Source organism: Leptodactylus fuscus, chromosome 1, assembly GCF_031893055.1.
Source record: "Leptodactylus fuscus isolate aLepFus1 chromosome 1, aLepFus1.hap2, whole genome shotgun sequence".
Lineage (NCBI taxonomy): Eukaryota > Metazoa > Chordata > Amphibia > Anura > Leptodactylidae > Leptodactylus > Leptodactylus fuscus.
In genome coordinates this window covers 8,892,777-8,907,315 of record NC_134265.1, presented here as the reverse complement: position 1 = coordinate 8,907,315, position 14,539 = coordinate 8,892,777, and the positions used below count along the sequence as shown (strand labels likewise).

General features: G+C 47.1%; 2 protein-coding genes across 2 annotated transcripts in view; one reads left to right on the top strand and one right to left on the bottom strand.

Moving 5' to 3' along the window:
• LOC142191151 (uncharacterized) overlaps window positions 1-14,539 on the top strand; it is a 1,229,165-nt gene that overhangs the window by 860,231 nt on the left and 354,395 nt on the right. The window lies entirely within an intron of this gene.
• The window catches only part of LOC142189702 (uncharacterized), a 152,760-nt gene that overhangs the window by 69,144 nt on the left and 69,077 nt on the right, over window positions 1-14,539 (bottom strand). The window contains exon 6 of the mRNA XM_075262247.1: window positions 11,875-12,769. Coding sequence (XP_075118348.1) covers window positions 11,875-12,769 — 895 coding nt within the window. The remainder of the gene's footprint in view (window positions 1-11,874; window positions 12,770-14,539) is intronic.

The window sequence follows — 14,539 nt, the reverse complement described above, 5'->3', positions numbered from 1 at the left end:
TTTTTTGTGTTTCCTTTCCCTTTGCTTAGTGTCAGTATTTCTTTCTTTCACATTTATTTTCTCCCCTATACTTTGTGCTCCTGTTATGTCAGTCCAGGTAGCTGGAACGGGGCTAAGGAATAGCAGTAGGAAATCTCGCCCTGCACTACTCCCACTAGCTATCCCGGTCCCTGCCTCACGGGTGTGGGTCGGCTGTACTCAGGCTAAGCCTAACCCCGACAGCTCCTCTCTCACTGATACCGTAGGCCTAGAGGGAAGTGGGAGAAGGAATGCCCTATAAGATCTCTAGGGACTGGAGACTAAAAGGGGGTCACCCCTAACGAACAAGTGAAGCTGCTACTGACAGGGACTGACAAGGGTGTGCGCTGACTAACAACACAAGCAGCACACAGGAAAAATGTGGGAAAGGATTCCCCCAAACCAATATGGGAAGGAACCTTACACTAGGAAACAAACACAGGGAAACTGAGTAGAAATCAAAGGATAAGGCAATTCACTCACACAGTCAATAACACACAGAGGTAGGATTGGTGAACACAGAAGGGAAAACACACAAACCAACTTGTTCACCCAAACCTCCCAAAAACCAACCACGGAACTTCCTCTATCCCAGAACACCACCTACTCCTCCTGCTAAGGCCTAGCTCTGTAAAAGCGACACTCAGCACAGAACCATGGGAGGCATGGGTTTAAATACAGAGTAGAGACCACTCCTCCCAGGTGCAAATGGGAGGACAGACTAATCAACCAGGAAATAAAGCTGCCTACCAACAGTGCGCGCGTGCAAGTCAGAAGGTGTGCACCAATACCCACGACAGGACAACCCCGCAGTGCCAGGATGCCACCCCAGACACCACGCAGCCAAAAACTCCCCAGGTAAGAAAAATAGAAAGCAATGAACCAAAATACTCCTAACAGGATCCTCCCCTCAAGGAGAAGACTCCGGATTCTCTAGGAGCATCCTTCTTCGGGAACTCCTTGTGGAATTTCTCCACGAGTCTGGGGGCTGACATATCCGACTCCAGGACCCAAGAATTATCCTCAGGACTGTATCCCTTCCATGCCACCAGATACCGTAGCTTCCCCCGAACATATTTGCTATCCAGAACTCAGGATATCTCATACTCCCCGGACTCAGAAACTGGTGGAACCTTAACTGGAGACGTTCCCTTCTTGGCCTTCTTTAACAAGGAGACATGGAACACCCGGTTTATCTTCCACCTTTTAGGTAGTTGCAGCTGCGCCGCCACTTCATTTACCATCTTGATGATCTTAAAAGGACCCACAAACCTGGGACCCAGCTTCTTGCTAGGAACCTTCAACCTGATATTCTTGGTGGACAACCAAACCATCTCACCAGGGAAGAACTGCAACTCTCCTCTCTTCCTATCCGCCTGGACCTTAGCCTGGTGCGACGCCCGCACCAGATTCTCTCGGATACGGGACCATACCCCCTGCAGCTTTTTAGAAAATAGCTCCTCCTCCGGAAATGGGGAAGAAATGGAAGAAAATACTCCGAAAACAGGATGTCTACCACCGGAGCAAAAAAAAAAAGGTGTGGTGCCTGTGGCGTTGGAATCATAGTTGTTTAGGGAAAATTCTGCCAGGGGGAGAAAGTCAGCCCAATTATTCTGGTTCTCTCGAACAAAACACCTCAAAAACTGTTCCACATCCTGATTGTTCCTCTCTGTCTGCCCGTTAGACTCCGGGTGAAACCCGGAGGAAAACGACAGTGTAACTCCCAGCCTGCTGCAAAAAGCCCGCCAGAATTTAGCCACAAATTGCGGACCCCTGTCCGAAACGATCTCCTCAGGAAGACCATGCAACCTTACAATTTCTTTAATAAATGCCTCTGATAGTGTCTTGGCACATGGCAGCCTGGAAAACGGGATCAAATGGCACATTTTCGTGAAGCGGTCAACGACTACCCAAATGACCGTGAAACCCTTAGACACCGGAAGGCCCGTGATGAAATCCATAGACAGATGAGTCCAAGGTGCCTTAGGAGGTTCCAATGGATGTAGAAGACCGTGGGGACGGGTATGCGACGCCTTGGCTCTTGCACAGACCGAACAATTTTGAACAAACTGCAAGACATCCTTACTCCACCCTGGCCACCAAAAATTCCTAGACACCAATCTCATGGTCTCTGAAACCCCCGGGTGACCAGCAAGAACCGACTCGTGACACTCCCTCAGGAGACTTTGTCGGAGAGTAGTTGGGACAAAAAGCTTGTTTCTAGGTATCTTGGAAGGTGCAGCGTGTTGCGTTTCGATCAAGGCCTTCTCCAATTTCGCGCCCAATACTGCTACCACCACTCCATCCCCAAGAATAGTGGCAGGCGCCTCTCGTTCCTCCTCGGTCGACATATACCGGGATAAAGCATCAGCCTTAACATTCTTCTAACCCGGCACATAAGTCACGGTAAAGTGGAACCGCGCAAAAAATAGAGCCCATCTGGCCTGCCGTGCATTTAATCTCTTCGCCGACCCAAGATAAACCAAATTCTTGTGATCAGTAAATACCTGGACTGGCCTTCTGGCCCCCTCCAGGAAATGTTCGAACGCTAGTTTTATTGCCAGTAGTTCCCTATCTCCGATGTCATAATTCCGTTCAGAGGCAGAGAATTTCTTAGAAAAGAAGGCACAGGGATGCGTACCCTCCTCGAACTCCTGAGAAAGTACTGCTCCCACCCCCACCGAGGAGGCATCCACCTCCACTCGGAAGGCCAACCTCTCATCCGGCTGTCTCAAAATGGGAGCGGACGAGAATCGCTTCTTCAATTCTTCAAACGCGGCTAGCGCCTCTGGCGACCACTTAGCACAGTCAGCCCCCTTCTTAGTCAAGTCCGAGATGGGTTTCACAACCTCAGAAAATCCCTTAATAAACTGGCGATAATAGTTGGAGAATCCCAAGAACCGTTGGACCGCCTTTAGGTTCTCAGGTCGCGGCCACTCCAAGACTGCCCTGACCTTCTCAGGGTCCATCTCGAACCCCTTGTCCGATAGGATATAGCCAAGGAAACATAATTTATTGACCGCGAACACACATTTCTCCAGCTTAGCACTTAATTGGTTAACCCTCAGGAGATCTAAAACCTCTCTCACTCTCTCCCAATGAGTCTCCAAATCCGGGGTGTAAATGAGTATATCGTCCAGATAGACCACAACTCCCCTCCCTATGACGGCACTTAGTACATCATTAATAAAATTCTGAAAAAACGCGGGCGCATTGGTTAGACCAAAAGGCATCACCAGACTCTCAAAGTGTCCTAGGGGGGTGTTAAACGCTGTTTTCCATTCATCCCCCTTCTTGATTCTCAGCAAGTTATACGCCCCACGTAAATCTATTTTACTAAACCAGCGGGCTCCCGTAATCTGGCTGAATAGATCCGAGATCAACGGGATGGGATAGGGATTCCGCACCGTGATTTTATTAATCTCCCTAAAATCCAAACAAAGGCGCAACCCTCCATCTTTCTTCTTTACAAAGAAAAACCCCACTGCTACTGGGGACTTAGATGGGCGAATATGCCCCACCTCTAGACTCCCCTCAATATACTCCTTGAGCGCCTCCCTCTCCGGAATAGTGAGATTGTACAACCTTGTCTTGGGTAACACTGCATTTGGTATAAATTTAATCGAGCAATCATAGGTGCGATGTGGTGGTAATGTCTTGGCTGCCCTTTCCTCAAAGACCTCCCTGAACTCACATATTTCTTGAGGCAAATTGTCTATAGACAAAGACATAACGGATATGGGCAGACATCGACCATTACACCCCTGCCCCCAAGAAACTACTGACTCGGTCTCCCAGTTGATAATAGGGTTATGCTGCTTCAGCCAGGGCCACCCCAACACTACTTGTGCTGGTAACTTAGACAATAAGAACAAGTTAATCTCTTCCCTGTGGCCACCCACAATAAACTCCAGACCCTCCACCTGTTTGGAGATGACAGCTTGCTGTAGAGGGGTCTTATCAATAGCCCACACCGGTATCTGAGACTCCAAGACCAAAGGACTCACCCGTAGTTGCTCGCAAAACTCAGAGTCAATAAGGTTGACTGCTGAACCACAATCAACCAAAATCCGGCACTTCTGCCCATTTACCCATCCATCAAGGGTCAACCCTCCCTCCTTAGTAGGTTTTCTCCCTTTACCCTCAATAGACCTGGGGTTATTACTCTCCTTGGCGAACCATTCTCTGGAGGGGCATACCTTTGCTACATGTCCCATCCCTCCACACACAAAACAGCGTACTGTGTGGGACCCTTCACTCTTGGGTCTAGCACTTCGCACAGTGGCCCCAATCTGCATGGGTTGGTCCCCCGGGTCCTCTCTAAAAACAGAGAATTGAGGAGGGTTAACCCCCCCAGGACTCTTGTCTCCACGCTCCCGGAGGCGCCGTCCAACTCTAATTGCCAGCTGCATGGCCTCATCTAGATCTCCCGGAACAGGGTGAGAAACTAGATGGTCTTTAACCTGGTCCGAGAGCCCTGTCTCAAACTGACTAAGTAGAGCGGGGTCATTCCAGTGTACTTCTGCTGCCCACCTACGAAACTCTGTGCAATATTTCTCTATAGCGTGATCCCCTTGCACCAAACGTCGTAGGTTATACTCAGCCGTGCGTACCCTGTCTGGGTCGTCATACAGTAACCCCATTGTGGAGAAAAACGCCTCTACAGTTAGTAAGCAAGCTGAGTCGGCTGGTAACGAATGTGCCCAGATGAGGGGATCATCTCTCAATAAAGTAATAATAATCCCAACTCTCTGTACCTCAGAACCGGAGGAAAACGGCCATAGCCGGAAATACAAAAGACAGTCCTTTTGAAATCGGAAAAAATCTGACCTCTTACCTCGGAAGGGTTCAGGTAAGCTGACTTTTGGCTCCAGAGGCCGACCCACAGGGGCGCTACTCACCTGCCTCTGTATGCCCTCCACCTGAGAGGCTGTGTGTTGAGCCAACTGCTGTAACTGAGATACATCAGAAGCTTGGATGGCTTCCATTCGTAGCTTAATCCCCTCCATCTCAGTGGAAATCTGCTGCACCGCCTGGTACAACTGTTTCAGGTCCATCATAATGCAAACGAACCTTTCCTTTTTTTTTTTTTTTTTACGGCTGAGTGTACTGTTATGTCAGTCCAGGTAGCTGCAACGGGGCTAAGGAATAGCAGTAGGAAATCTCGCCCTGCACTACTCCCACTAGCTAACCCGGTCCCTGCCTCACGGGTGTGGGTCGGCTGTACTCAGGCTAAGCCTAACCCCGACAGCTCCTCTCTCACTGATACCGTAGGCCTAGAGGGAAGTGGGAGAAGGAATGCCCTATAAGATCTCTAGGGACTGGAGACTAAAGGGGGTCACCCCTAACGAACAAGTGAAGCTGCTACTGACAGGGACTGACAAGGGTGTGCGCTGACTAACAACACAAGCAGCACACAGGAAAAATGTGGGAAAGGATTCCCCCAAACCAATATGGGAAGGAACCTTACACTAGGAAACAAACACAGGGAAACTGAGTAGAAATCAAAGAATAAGGCAATTCACTCACACAGTCAATTATACACAGAGGGAGGATTGGTGAACATAGAAGGGAAAACACACAAACCAACTTGTTCACCCAAACCTCCCAAAAACCAACCACGGAACTTCCTCTATCCCAGATAACCACCTACTCCTCCTGCTGAGGCCTAGCTCTGTAAAAGCGACACTCAGCACAGAACCATGGGAGGCATGGGTTTAAATACAGAGTAGAGACCACTCCTCCCAGGTGCAAATGGGAGGACAGACTAATCAACCAGGAGATAAAGCTGCCTACCAGCAGTGCGTGCATGCATGTCAGAAGGTGTGCACTAATACTCACGACAGGACAACCCTGCAGCGCCAGGATGCCACCCCAGACACTGCGCAGCCAAAAACTCCCCAGGTAAGAAAAATAGAAAGCAATGAACCTAAATACTCCTAACAGCTCCCTCATATTCATCGTTAGTCCAGTCGGACACCTGGGCGGGGCTTTCTCTGTATCTACGTCTCCTTTCTAAATGTAGATAGTGAGCCCCACATAGAGGTCACAATGTACATTTTTTCCCTATCAGTACGTCTTTTTGGAATATGGGATGGAAATCCACGCAAGCACGGAGAGAACATACAAACTCCTTGCAGATGGTTTTTTGCCCTTGGCGGGATTTGAACACCAGGAGCCAGCGCAGTAAGGCTCCAGTGCTAACCACTGAGCCACCGTATGGCCCCCCTCTCTCCTTTCTAAATGTGAAACAAGTCAGGTTTACTGTTTCTCTTGTAGGTGAGTTATTTCTCCGGCTGTGTCTGTGCCCAGTCAGGTCAGTTAGTCGGGCCCACGGCTCCTTCTAGTGTGTGAGGCAGGGATTAGGAGTATCACACACGAGTAATTCCAAACTGCTCATTACACTAAGTTTTTGTTTTTCTTTTGTCTTTTTTTTTTTTACTCATGGCAGGACTGTATAATAACATACACTATTATCAGAGCAGACAGTGTTATAATACCATACATTATCAGAACAGGCGGACTGTATAATAACATACACTATTATCACAACAGGCAGAGTGTGTAATAACATACAACATTATCAGAACAGGTGGAATGTGTAATAACTGTGATGTACGGGGGATTCAGAAGCTCTGGTTTCTTTCCCAGCAGCAGTCTTTATTGCAGCAGACAAGCACACAGGTACAGGTAGTGCTGCTCAGCAGCTCAGCATGTCAAAACAAACAAATGAAAATAAAGACCTACGCTTGTCCAGCAGCTTACTAAACAATTTCTTCCCTCACTAACCAGGGGGTCGGCCTACTGCTGACCTCCTAACAAAACAGTAAACAAGGGGTGCACATACCCGGCACTTTAACACCGTTCTTTTGGCAGAGCTTTTCTCAGGCTGGTTGACTGTGTCAGTCTTTCAGTCTCTCTCCTCTCTCACTCACCAGCGCACCTGTGCTACTTACAGAGCTCTGCTGGTCTATTCCCAAGACTGGAACGGATTACCCTGCAGGACTGGCCCGAACTTTACTCCAGTCCGGGACCTACAAGCTAAACACCTGTGAATACTGCAACAGTCTTGGAGAAAAATAGCGGTTCTCCCACACTATACCCCTCTCCACTTCACATAACATACACTATTATCACACCAGGCAGAATGTATAATAACATACACAGCCTGGTATAAACAGCTAAAGACTGTGCCCGTTAGACTATTGCCAAAAAACGTTTTTTTATTTTTCCAACCACAAGATATTTGACCTGATATATATGTAAACCTGTAATGAATATTACACACATATATAATAGATCTCATTGCAAAATGGAGTTATACATGTCATATAAATCCTTAGAGCATACTATTCTGAAATTATACACCCTTCAGTATATATTGTTCCAAATGGAGCTATACACACTATATATATCAACCAGTGATGGTGTTGTGCATGCTATCAGTATATATCATCCCACATGGGGTTATAGATGTCATATACAGTATATACATGCTTCAGTAAATCCCATTCAGCCAACGTGTTATGGACACTATATATATTCATCAGTATATATCATTAAACAAAGGCATTATCTGTATAGATCATAAATTATTGGCATTATCAGTATATACCATTAACAATGGTGTATGCATGCTATACACTCACCGGCCACTTTATTAGGTACACCTGTCCAACTGCTCCTTAACACTTAATTTCTAATCAGCCAATCACATGGCGGCAACTCAGTGCATTTCGGCATGTAGACATGGTCAAGACAATCTCCTGCAGTTCAAACCGAGCATCAGTATGGGGAAGAAAGGTGATTTGAGTGCCTTTGAACGTGGCATGGTTGTTGGTGCCAGAAGGGCTGGTCTGAGTATTTCAGAAACTGCTGATCTACTGGGATTTTCACGCACAACCATCTCTAGGGTTTACAGAGAATGGTCCGAAAAAGAAAAAACATCCAGTGAGCGGCAGTTCTGTGGGCGGAAATGCGTTGTTGATGCCAGAGGTCAGAGGAGAATGGCCAGACTGGTTCGAGCTGATAGAAAGGCAACAGTGACTCAAATAGCCACCCGTTACAACCAAGGTAGCCAGAAGAGCATCTCTGAACGCCGCACAGTACGTCGAACTTTGAGGCTACAGATGGGCTACAGCAGCAGAAGACCACACCGGGTGCCACTCCTTTCAGCTAAGAACAGGAAACTGAGGCTACAATTTGAACAAGCTCATCGAAATTGGACAATTGAAGATTGGAAAAACGTTGCCTGTTCTGATGAGTCTCGATTTCTGCTGCGACATTCGGATGGTAGGGTCAGAATTTGGCGTCAACAACATGAAAGCATGGATCCATCCTGCCTTGTATCAACGGTTCAGGCTGGTGGTGGTGGTGTCATGGTGTGGGGAATATTTTCTTGGCACTCTTTGGGCCCCTTGGTACCAATTGAGCATTGTTGCAACGCCAAAGCCTACCTGAGTATTGTTGCTGACCATGTCCATCCCTTTATGACCACAATGTACCCAACATCTGATGGCTACTTTCAGCAGGATAATGCAATGCCATGTCATAAAGCTGGAATCATCTCAGACTGGTTTCTGGAACATGACAATGAGTTCACTGTACTCCAATGGCCTCCACAGTCACCAGATCTCAATCCAATAGAGCATCTTTGGGATGTGGTGGAACGGGAGATTCGCATCATGGATGTGCAGCCGACAAATCTGCGACTGCAACTGTGTGATGCCATCATGTCAATATGGACCAAAATCTCTGAGGAATGCTTCCAGCACCTTGTTGAATCTATGCCACGAAGAATTGAGGCAGTTCTGAAGGCAAAAGGGGGTCCAACCCGTTACTAACATGGTGTACCTAATAAAGTGGCCGGTGAGTGTATGTCTATCAGTATATATCATTCAGCACTGGCGTAATGTATCCTTTATATACTATTCAACAATGGTGATATGCATGCTATATACATACACATATATATATATATATATATATATATATATATATATATATATAAATATATATATCAATCATTCAATAATGGTGTTATGAACAGGGGCGGATCCAGGGCCGGGCGAGCCGGGCAACCGCCCGGGGCCCCGCGCTTAGCGGGGCCCCGCGGCCCGGCCCTAACAAAATGGTCCCGGTCAGCCTCGGCATAGTCGGGCAAGTGCCGGGGCCCACAGAGCCTCTGGGGGCCCCCCGGCACTTGCCTGTCACGATTTCAGCTCATCGGCGTCCGTCACATACGCGATGCAGGAGCTGTGATCTCAGCTCCTGCTTTAAAGCTCTGGCCCGGCTTGCGTGTGTAAGCGCGATGACGTCAATGCAAGCTCCTGCATCGCGTATGTGACTGGAGAGAGGAGCGTCGGGGGAACGATGGAAGGTGAGTGATAGAAGGTGAGTGTAAGTGTTTGTTTTGTATTAAATATTAAGGTGGAACATAATGAAGGGGGCCCATGAAACTGGGGGGCAAATGAAGGGGAGGGGGGGAACGGCATGACACTGGGGAAGATGAAGGGGGTAGGGAGAGAACGGCATGAAACTGGGGACAAAGATGGAGGGGGGCAAATGAAGGGGAGGGGGGAACAGCATGACACTGGGGCAGATGGAGGGGGGGGAGAACAGCATGACACTGGGGCAGATGGAGGGGGGAGAACGGCATGACACTGGGGCAGATGGAGGGGGGGAGAACGGCATGACACTGGGGCAGATGGAGGGGGGGAGAACGGCATGACACTGGGGCAGATGGAGGGGGGGAGAACGGCATGACACTGGGGCAGATGGAGGGGGGGAGAACAGCATGACACTGGGGCAGATGAAGGGGGGAGAACGGCATGACACTGGGGCAGATGGAGGGGGGGAGAACGGCATGACACTGAGGCAGATGAAGGGGGGAGAATAGCATGACACTGGGGTGGATGGAGGGGGGAGAACAGAATGAGACTGGGGCAGATGAAGGGGCGAGAACGGCATGACACTGGGGCAAATGAAGGGGGAGAGAACAGCATGACACTGGGGCAAATGAAGGGGGGGAGAACGGCATGACACTGAGGCAGATGAAGGGGGGAGAATGGCATGACACTGGGACAAATGAAGGGGGGGAGAACGGCATGACACTGAGGCAGATGAAGGGGGAGAATGGGATGATACTGGGGCAGATGAAGGGGGGGATGGCATGACACTGGGGCAGATAAAGGGGGGGGGAAAGGCATGACATTGGGGCAGATGAAGGGGGGAGAACGGCATGACACTGGGGCAGAGACGGGGGAGGACATGAAACTGTGGGCAGATAAAGGGGGAGAATGGCATGAAACTGGGGACAGAGATAGAGGGGGGGGACATGAAACTAGGGGTAGATGAAGGGTGTATATGAAAATGGGGAGAGATGGAGGGGGGACATATAATTTACGGGTGACTGTAGGAGGATTATACTGTGTGGAATCACATGAAAAATGAATGAGAATGGGCGGAGTCAACACAAAAGTGGGTGGGGCCTAATTTGCTGCAGCGCGCTGCGCGTAGGGCCCCGCCAAAGTCAATTGCCCAGGGCCCCGCAAACCCTGGATCCGCCACTGGTTATGAATGATATATATATATAGACACACACACACACATATATATATATATATATATACTCATCATTACATCAGGGAGCGACATGCTGGAGCTTATCTACCCGGGGCAGGCAACAGTGAGACCATAAGCCAGCATCTCTGATGGTATGGGGGGATGGGGAGTGTTAGTGTACATGGTACATCTCTGATGGTATGAGGGTGTGTTAGTGCCCATAACATAGGTAACTTGCACATCTGTGAATGCACCATTAGTACCGAATGGTACATACAGGTTTTGGAGCAACATATGCTGCAATCCAAGAGACGTCTGTTTCAGAGAGGTTCCTACTTATTTCAGCAACACAATGCCAAGCCACATTCTGCAGGTGTTACAACAGCGTGGCTACATAGTAAAAGAGCACAGGTACTAGACTGACATGCCTGCGGTCCAGACCTGTCTCCCATTGCTAATGTGTGGCGCATTATGAAATGCAAAATGCGACAACAGAGATCTCGGACTGTTGCACAACTCTGGGGGCCACAAGGTGGATATTGTAGTATATGAGGGCTACAAATGGACACAATATACTGTGTCGGGGTCACAAGGAGGACATAATAATGAGTGAGAGCTACCTCTGATGACATCATGACTATGTGATCTTCTTGTGTGGGTGGAGATGTTCTGCATTGTACAGGATATTTTGATGTTATAGAGAAAGAGAACGTTGCAGAGAGCAGACACTGAGAAGGAGAAGAGAAAACTTGTGAGCAAGAGAGGACATGAGGGTGTATTTTATGAACACTAAGCGAGGGATATTGGGGTGCATTAAATGAGCTCGGAAAGGAACACAGACGGAGACATTTTATGAGATCTAAGAGGGGACCTTTGAGTACATGATATGAGACATAGATATAATAGACATTATTCCGTTAGATTAGTATAATATTGAGTTGACATTATAGGCATTCTGGATAAAAAGAACCTCGGTCCATTATGTAACAGTAAACAAACTAGAGATCCGCCTAAATCAGAGCTTTAAATAACATTAAATTAAAATAAATAATGTAACAAGAAAAAACTGACTGTAAGCTCCTTGTTAAGATGGGTCAATGACTTCAAGTTGAAAATCCACTTACAATCCGCTTCTCTGTGTGAATTTTCTGATGTGTAACAAGATTTGATTTCCTAGCAAAACATTTCCCACATTCTGGGCAAGAATATGGCTTCTCCCCTGTGTGAGTTCTTTGATGTCCAACAAGATCTGATTTCTGAGCAAAACATATCCCACATTCTGGGCATGAATATGGCTTCTCTCCTGTGTGAGTTCTTTGATGTCTAACAAGTTCTGATTTAGAGATAAAACATTTCCCACATTCTGAACATGAATATGGCTTTTCCCCTGTGTGAATCCTTTGATGTTGAACAAGATTTGACTCATGGGTAAAACATTTCTCACATTCTAGACATGAATATGGCTTCTCCCCATTGTGAATTCTTTCATGTTTAACAAGTTGTGATTTATAAGCATAACATTTTCCACATTCTGAGCATGAATATGGCTTTTTCTCTGTGTGAATCGTTTGATGTTGAACAAGATTTGATTTCTGAGTAAAACATTTCCCACATTCTGAGCATGAATATGGCTTCTCCCCTGTGTGAGTGTATTGATGTTCAACAAGAAATGGTTTATAAGCAAAACATTTCCCACATTCTGAGCATGAATAACGCTTCTCTCCTGTGTGAATTCTTTGATGTCTAACAAGTTCTGATTTAGAGATAAAACATTCTCCACATTCTGGGCATGAATATGGCTTCTCTCCTGTGTGAGTTCTCTCATGTTCAACAAGACTTGATTTTTGAGTAAAACATTTCCCACATTCTGGGCATGAATAAGGCTTCTCCCCAGTGTGAATTCTGAGATGTCTAACAAGATGTGACTTACTCATAAAATATTTCCCACATTCTGGGCATGAATATGGCTTCTCTCCTGTGTTAATTCTCTGATTTATAACACCTCTTCTGCAGCTTTCATTTTGCTTAAGAGACTGTGATGAATTAGGAGAATAATCTTTCTCCTGAAGGCCTGAGGGTATATCTGGGGTATTGGCATGCTCTTCACATGAATCTTGTGTGATACCATGATCTTCTGCTTTATAATCTGTAGATATCAGATGTCCCTCTGAGCCCCTGGTACAGTCATCTGATAAGAAGAAAACTGATGTTGCTATTTTTGAATAACATAACCATAACAATACCATAACCCACTGAGCTGCCGCTGCCTGAGATGCTTCAGACCATGTGAAGAAGTGAAGTCAGTGGCACAGGCAGCAAACGACGGCAGCGCAGCCTACTTCATTAGTATTCACTGCGCTGAGACGGAGGTCAGTGATAGTGAATAGTAATGAAGCAGGACAGGAGACGCCACCACTGCTCTAGGTCATTGTAGAGTTGAACACAATCCATGGCTGCTTAAATATGACCACTTATGTAGAATAATACTGTAGGATGCCATAAATCTTACTGTATTACACCCCATACACACAATAGAATCCAAACCACATCTGCTGGATTTCCCAGCCTGAACTCACCGCGGATCTGCTGTCCCATACAGTATATAGTAGGGTCTGTGGAGTCACAAGGAAGCAGGGACTCCTAGCGTCATAGATCACTAAGATATGGGGAGTCCTGGTGTGTGGACAGAGTTCAGGCTGGGAAATGTGACTGATGTACAGACCAGATTTTCTAGTCCGGATTCCATAGTGTGATTGGGGTCTAAGGTGAGGTTTACACAGTGACATTTGTAGAAGCTGCTTCAGGAATTCAGAAGAAGAATTTTTCCACTTTACCAAATCAGCCCCCGAATTTCCATCAGATTCCTTACTGGCCAGGCCGGATTTTCCACCTCCCATTTATTTCCATAGAGCTCTAAGGTGGAATCTGCCTGAAGATCGAGCAGGAGGATTATTTTTCCGCTACCTGAAATAATCTGCTGTATAATTCTGGTAAATTCTTTCCCTTCACAAGGACTGACAGCCGGTGAGGAAGAAATTTGCCTCGTTCACATCAATGTCAAGTCCATATTCCTGCTGTCCGTTCTATTCTATACTACATTTATTACCCCCTATAGCGGTATCACATTTATATTCATGTATTATTAGTATTTTACCTGAATCGGGGAACAACAAATAGTCTAAACAATGTCTGAGGAGAATCAGTGACCCTTCTGTGCTTTATATAGTGGTGACTCCTCACCTGGGCGGTTCCCTGTAGGAATGTCCTCCTCACCCTCCTCATCACCACTCACATAGGGCTCTTCCTTTATTCTCATAGATATAGCATTAATGTCGCTCACATCTTTATCCTGATGGAAAATCTGTGAAACAATAATGATAATGTAAAAGTCACCGGACAAATGGGGAAGTCACAGAGAATGTTCTAGATCATTAATCCGCATGAAGATGAAAGATGTCCTGACAGTAGCTGCAGGTCTGTGAGAAGCCGGATAAACATATTAGATGGCGGCTCAATGACACCGCCCATGTATATAACCATATAATACTGCTGGATACAACAAGACTGACCACAAGGACTTCACAGCCCATCTACACATCCAGGGAGGTATCTTCAATGAGGCGGCATTGCTCTGGGAAACACGGGGGGCGGCATTTTGGTAACTTAAACCAGCCCAAGACAGGCTGCTTTAAAAAAACATTGAGCGGGACCTATCCTGAGCTGGTTTAGAAGTATAGCCACCAGGGGAGGGGACTGACATGAAGGGAGCTCGCAGTGCGTAGATAGACACTCCTGCAGCACAGGCTGGACACACACACACACACACATCAGTTCCTGCAGCTCACGCTGACTATCATTAGGGCTGCTCCGCCTCCTGGATGATGACTTCTCCTTGCTCCCGTGGCTCCGTCCACTTTGTATTACTCTCTGTTGCTGCAGTCAGCTAGGTCATCACATC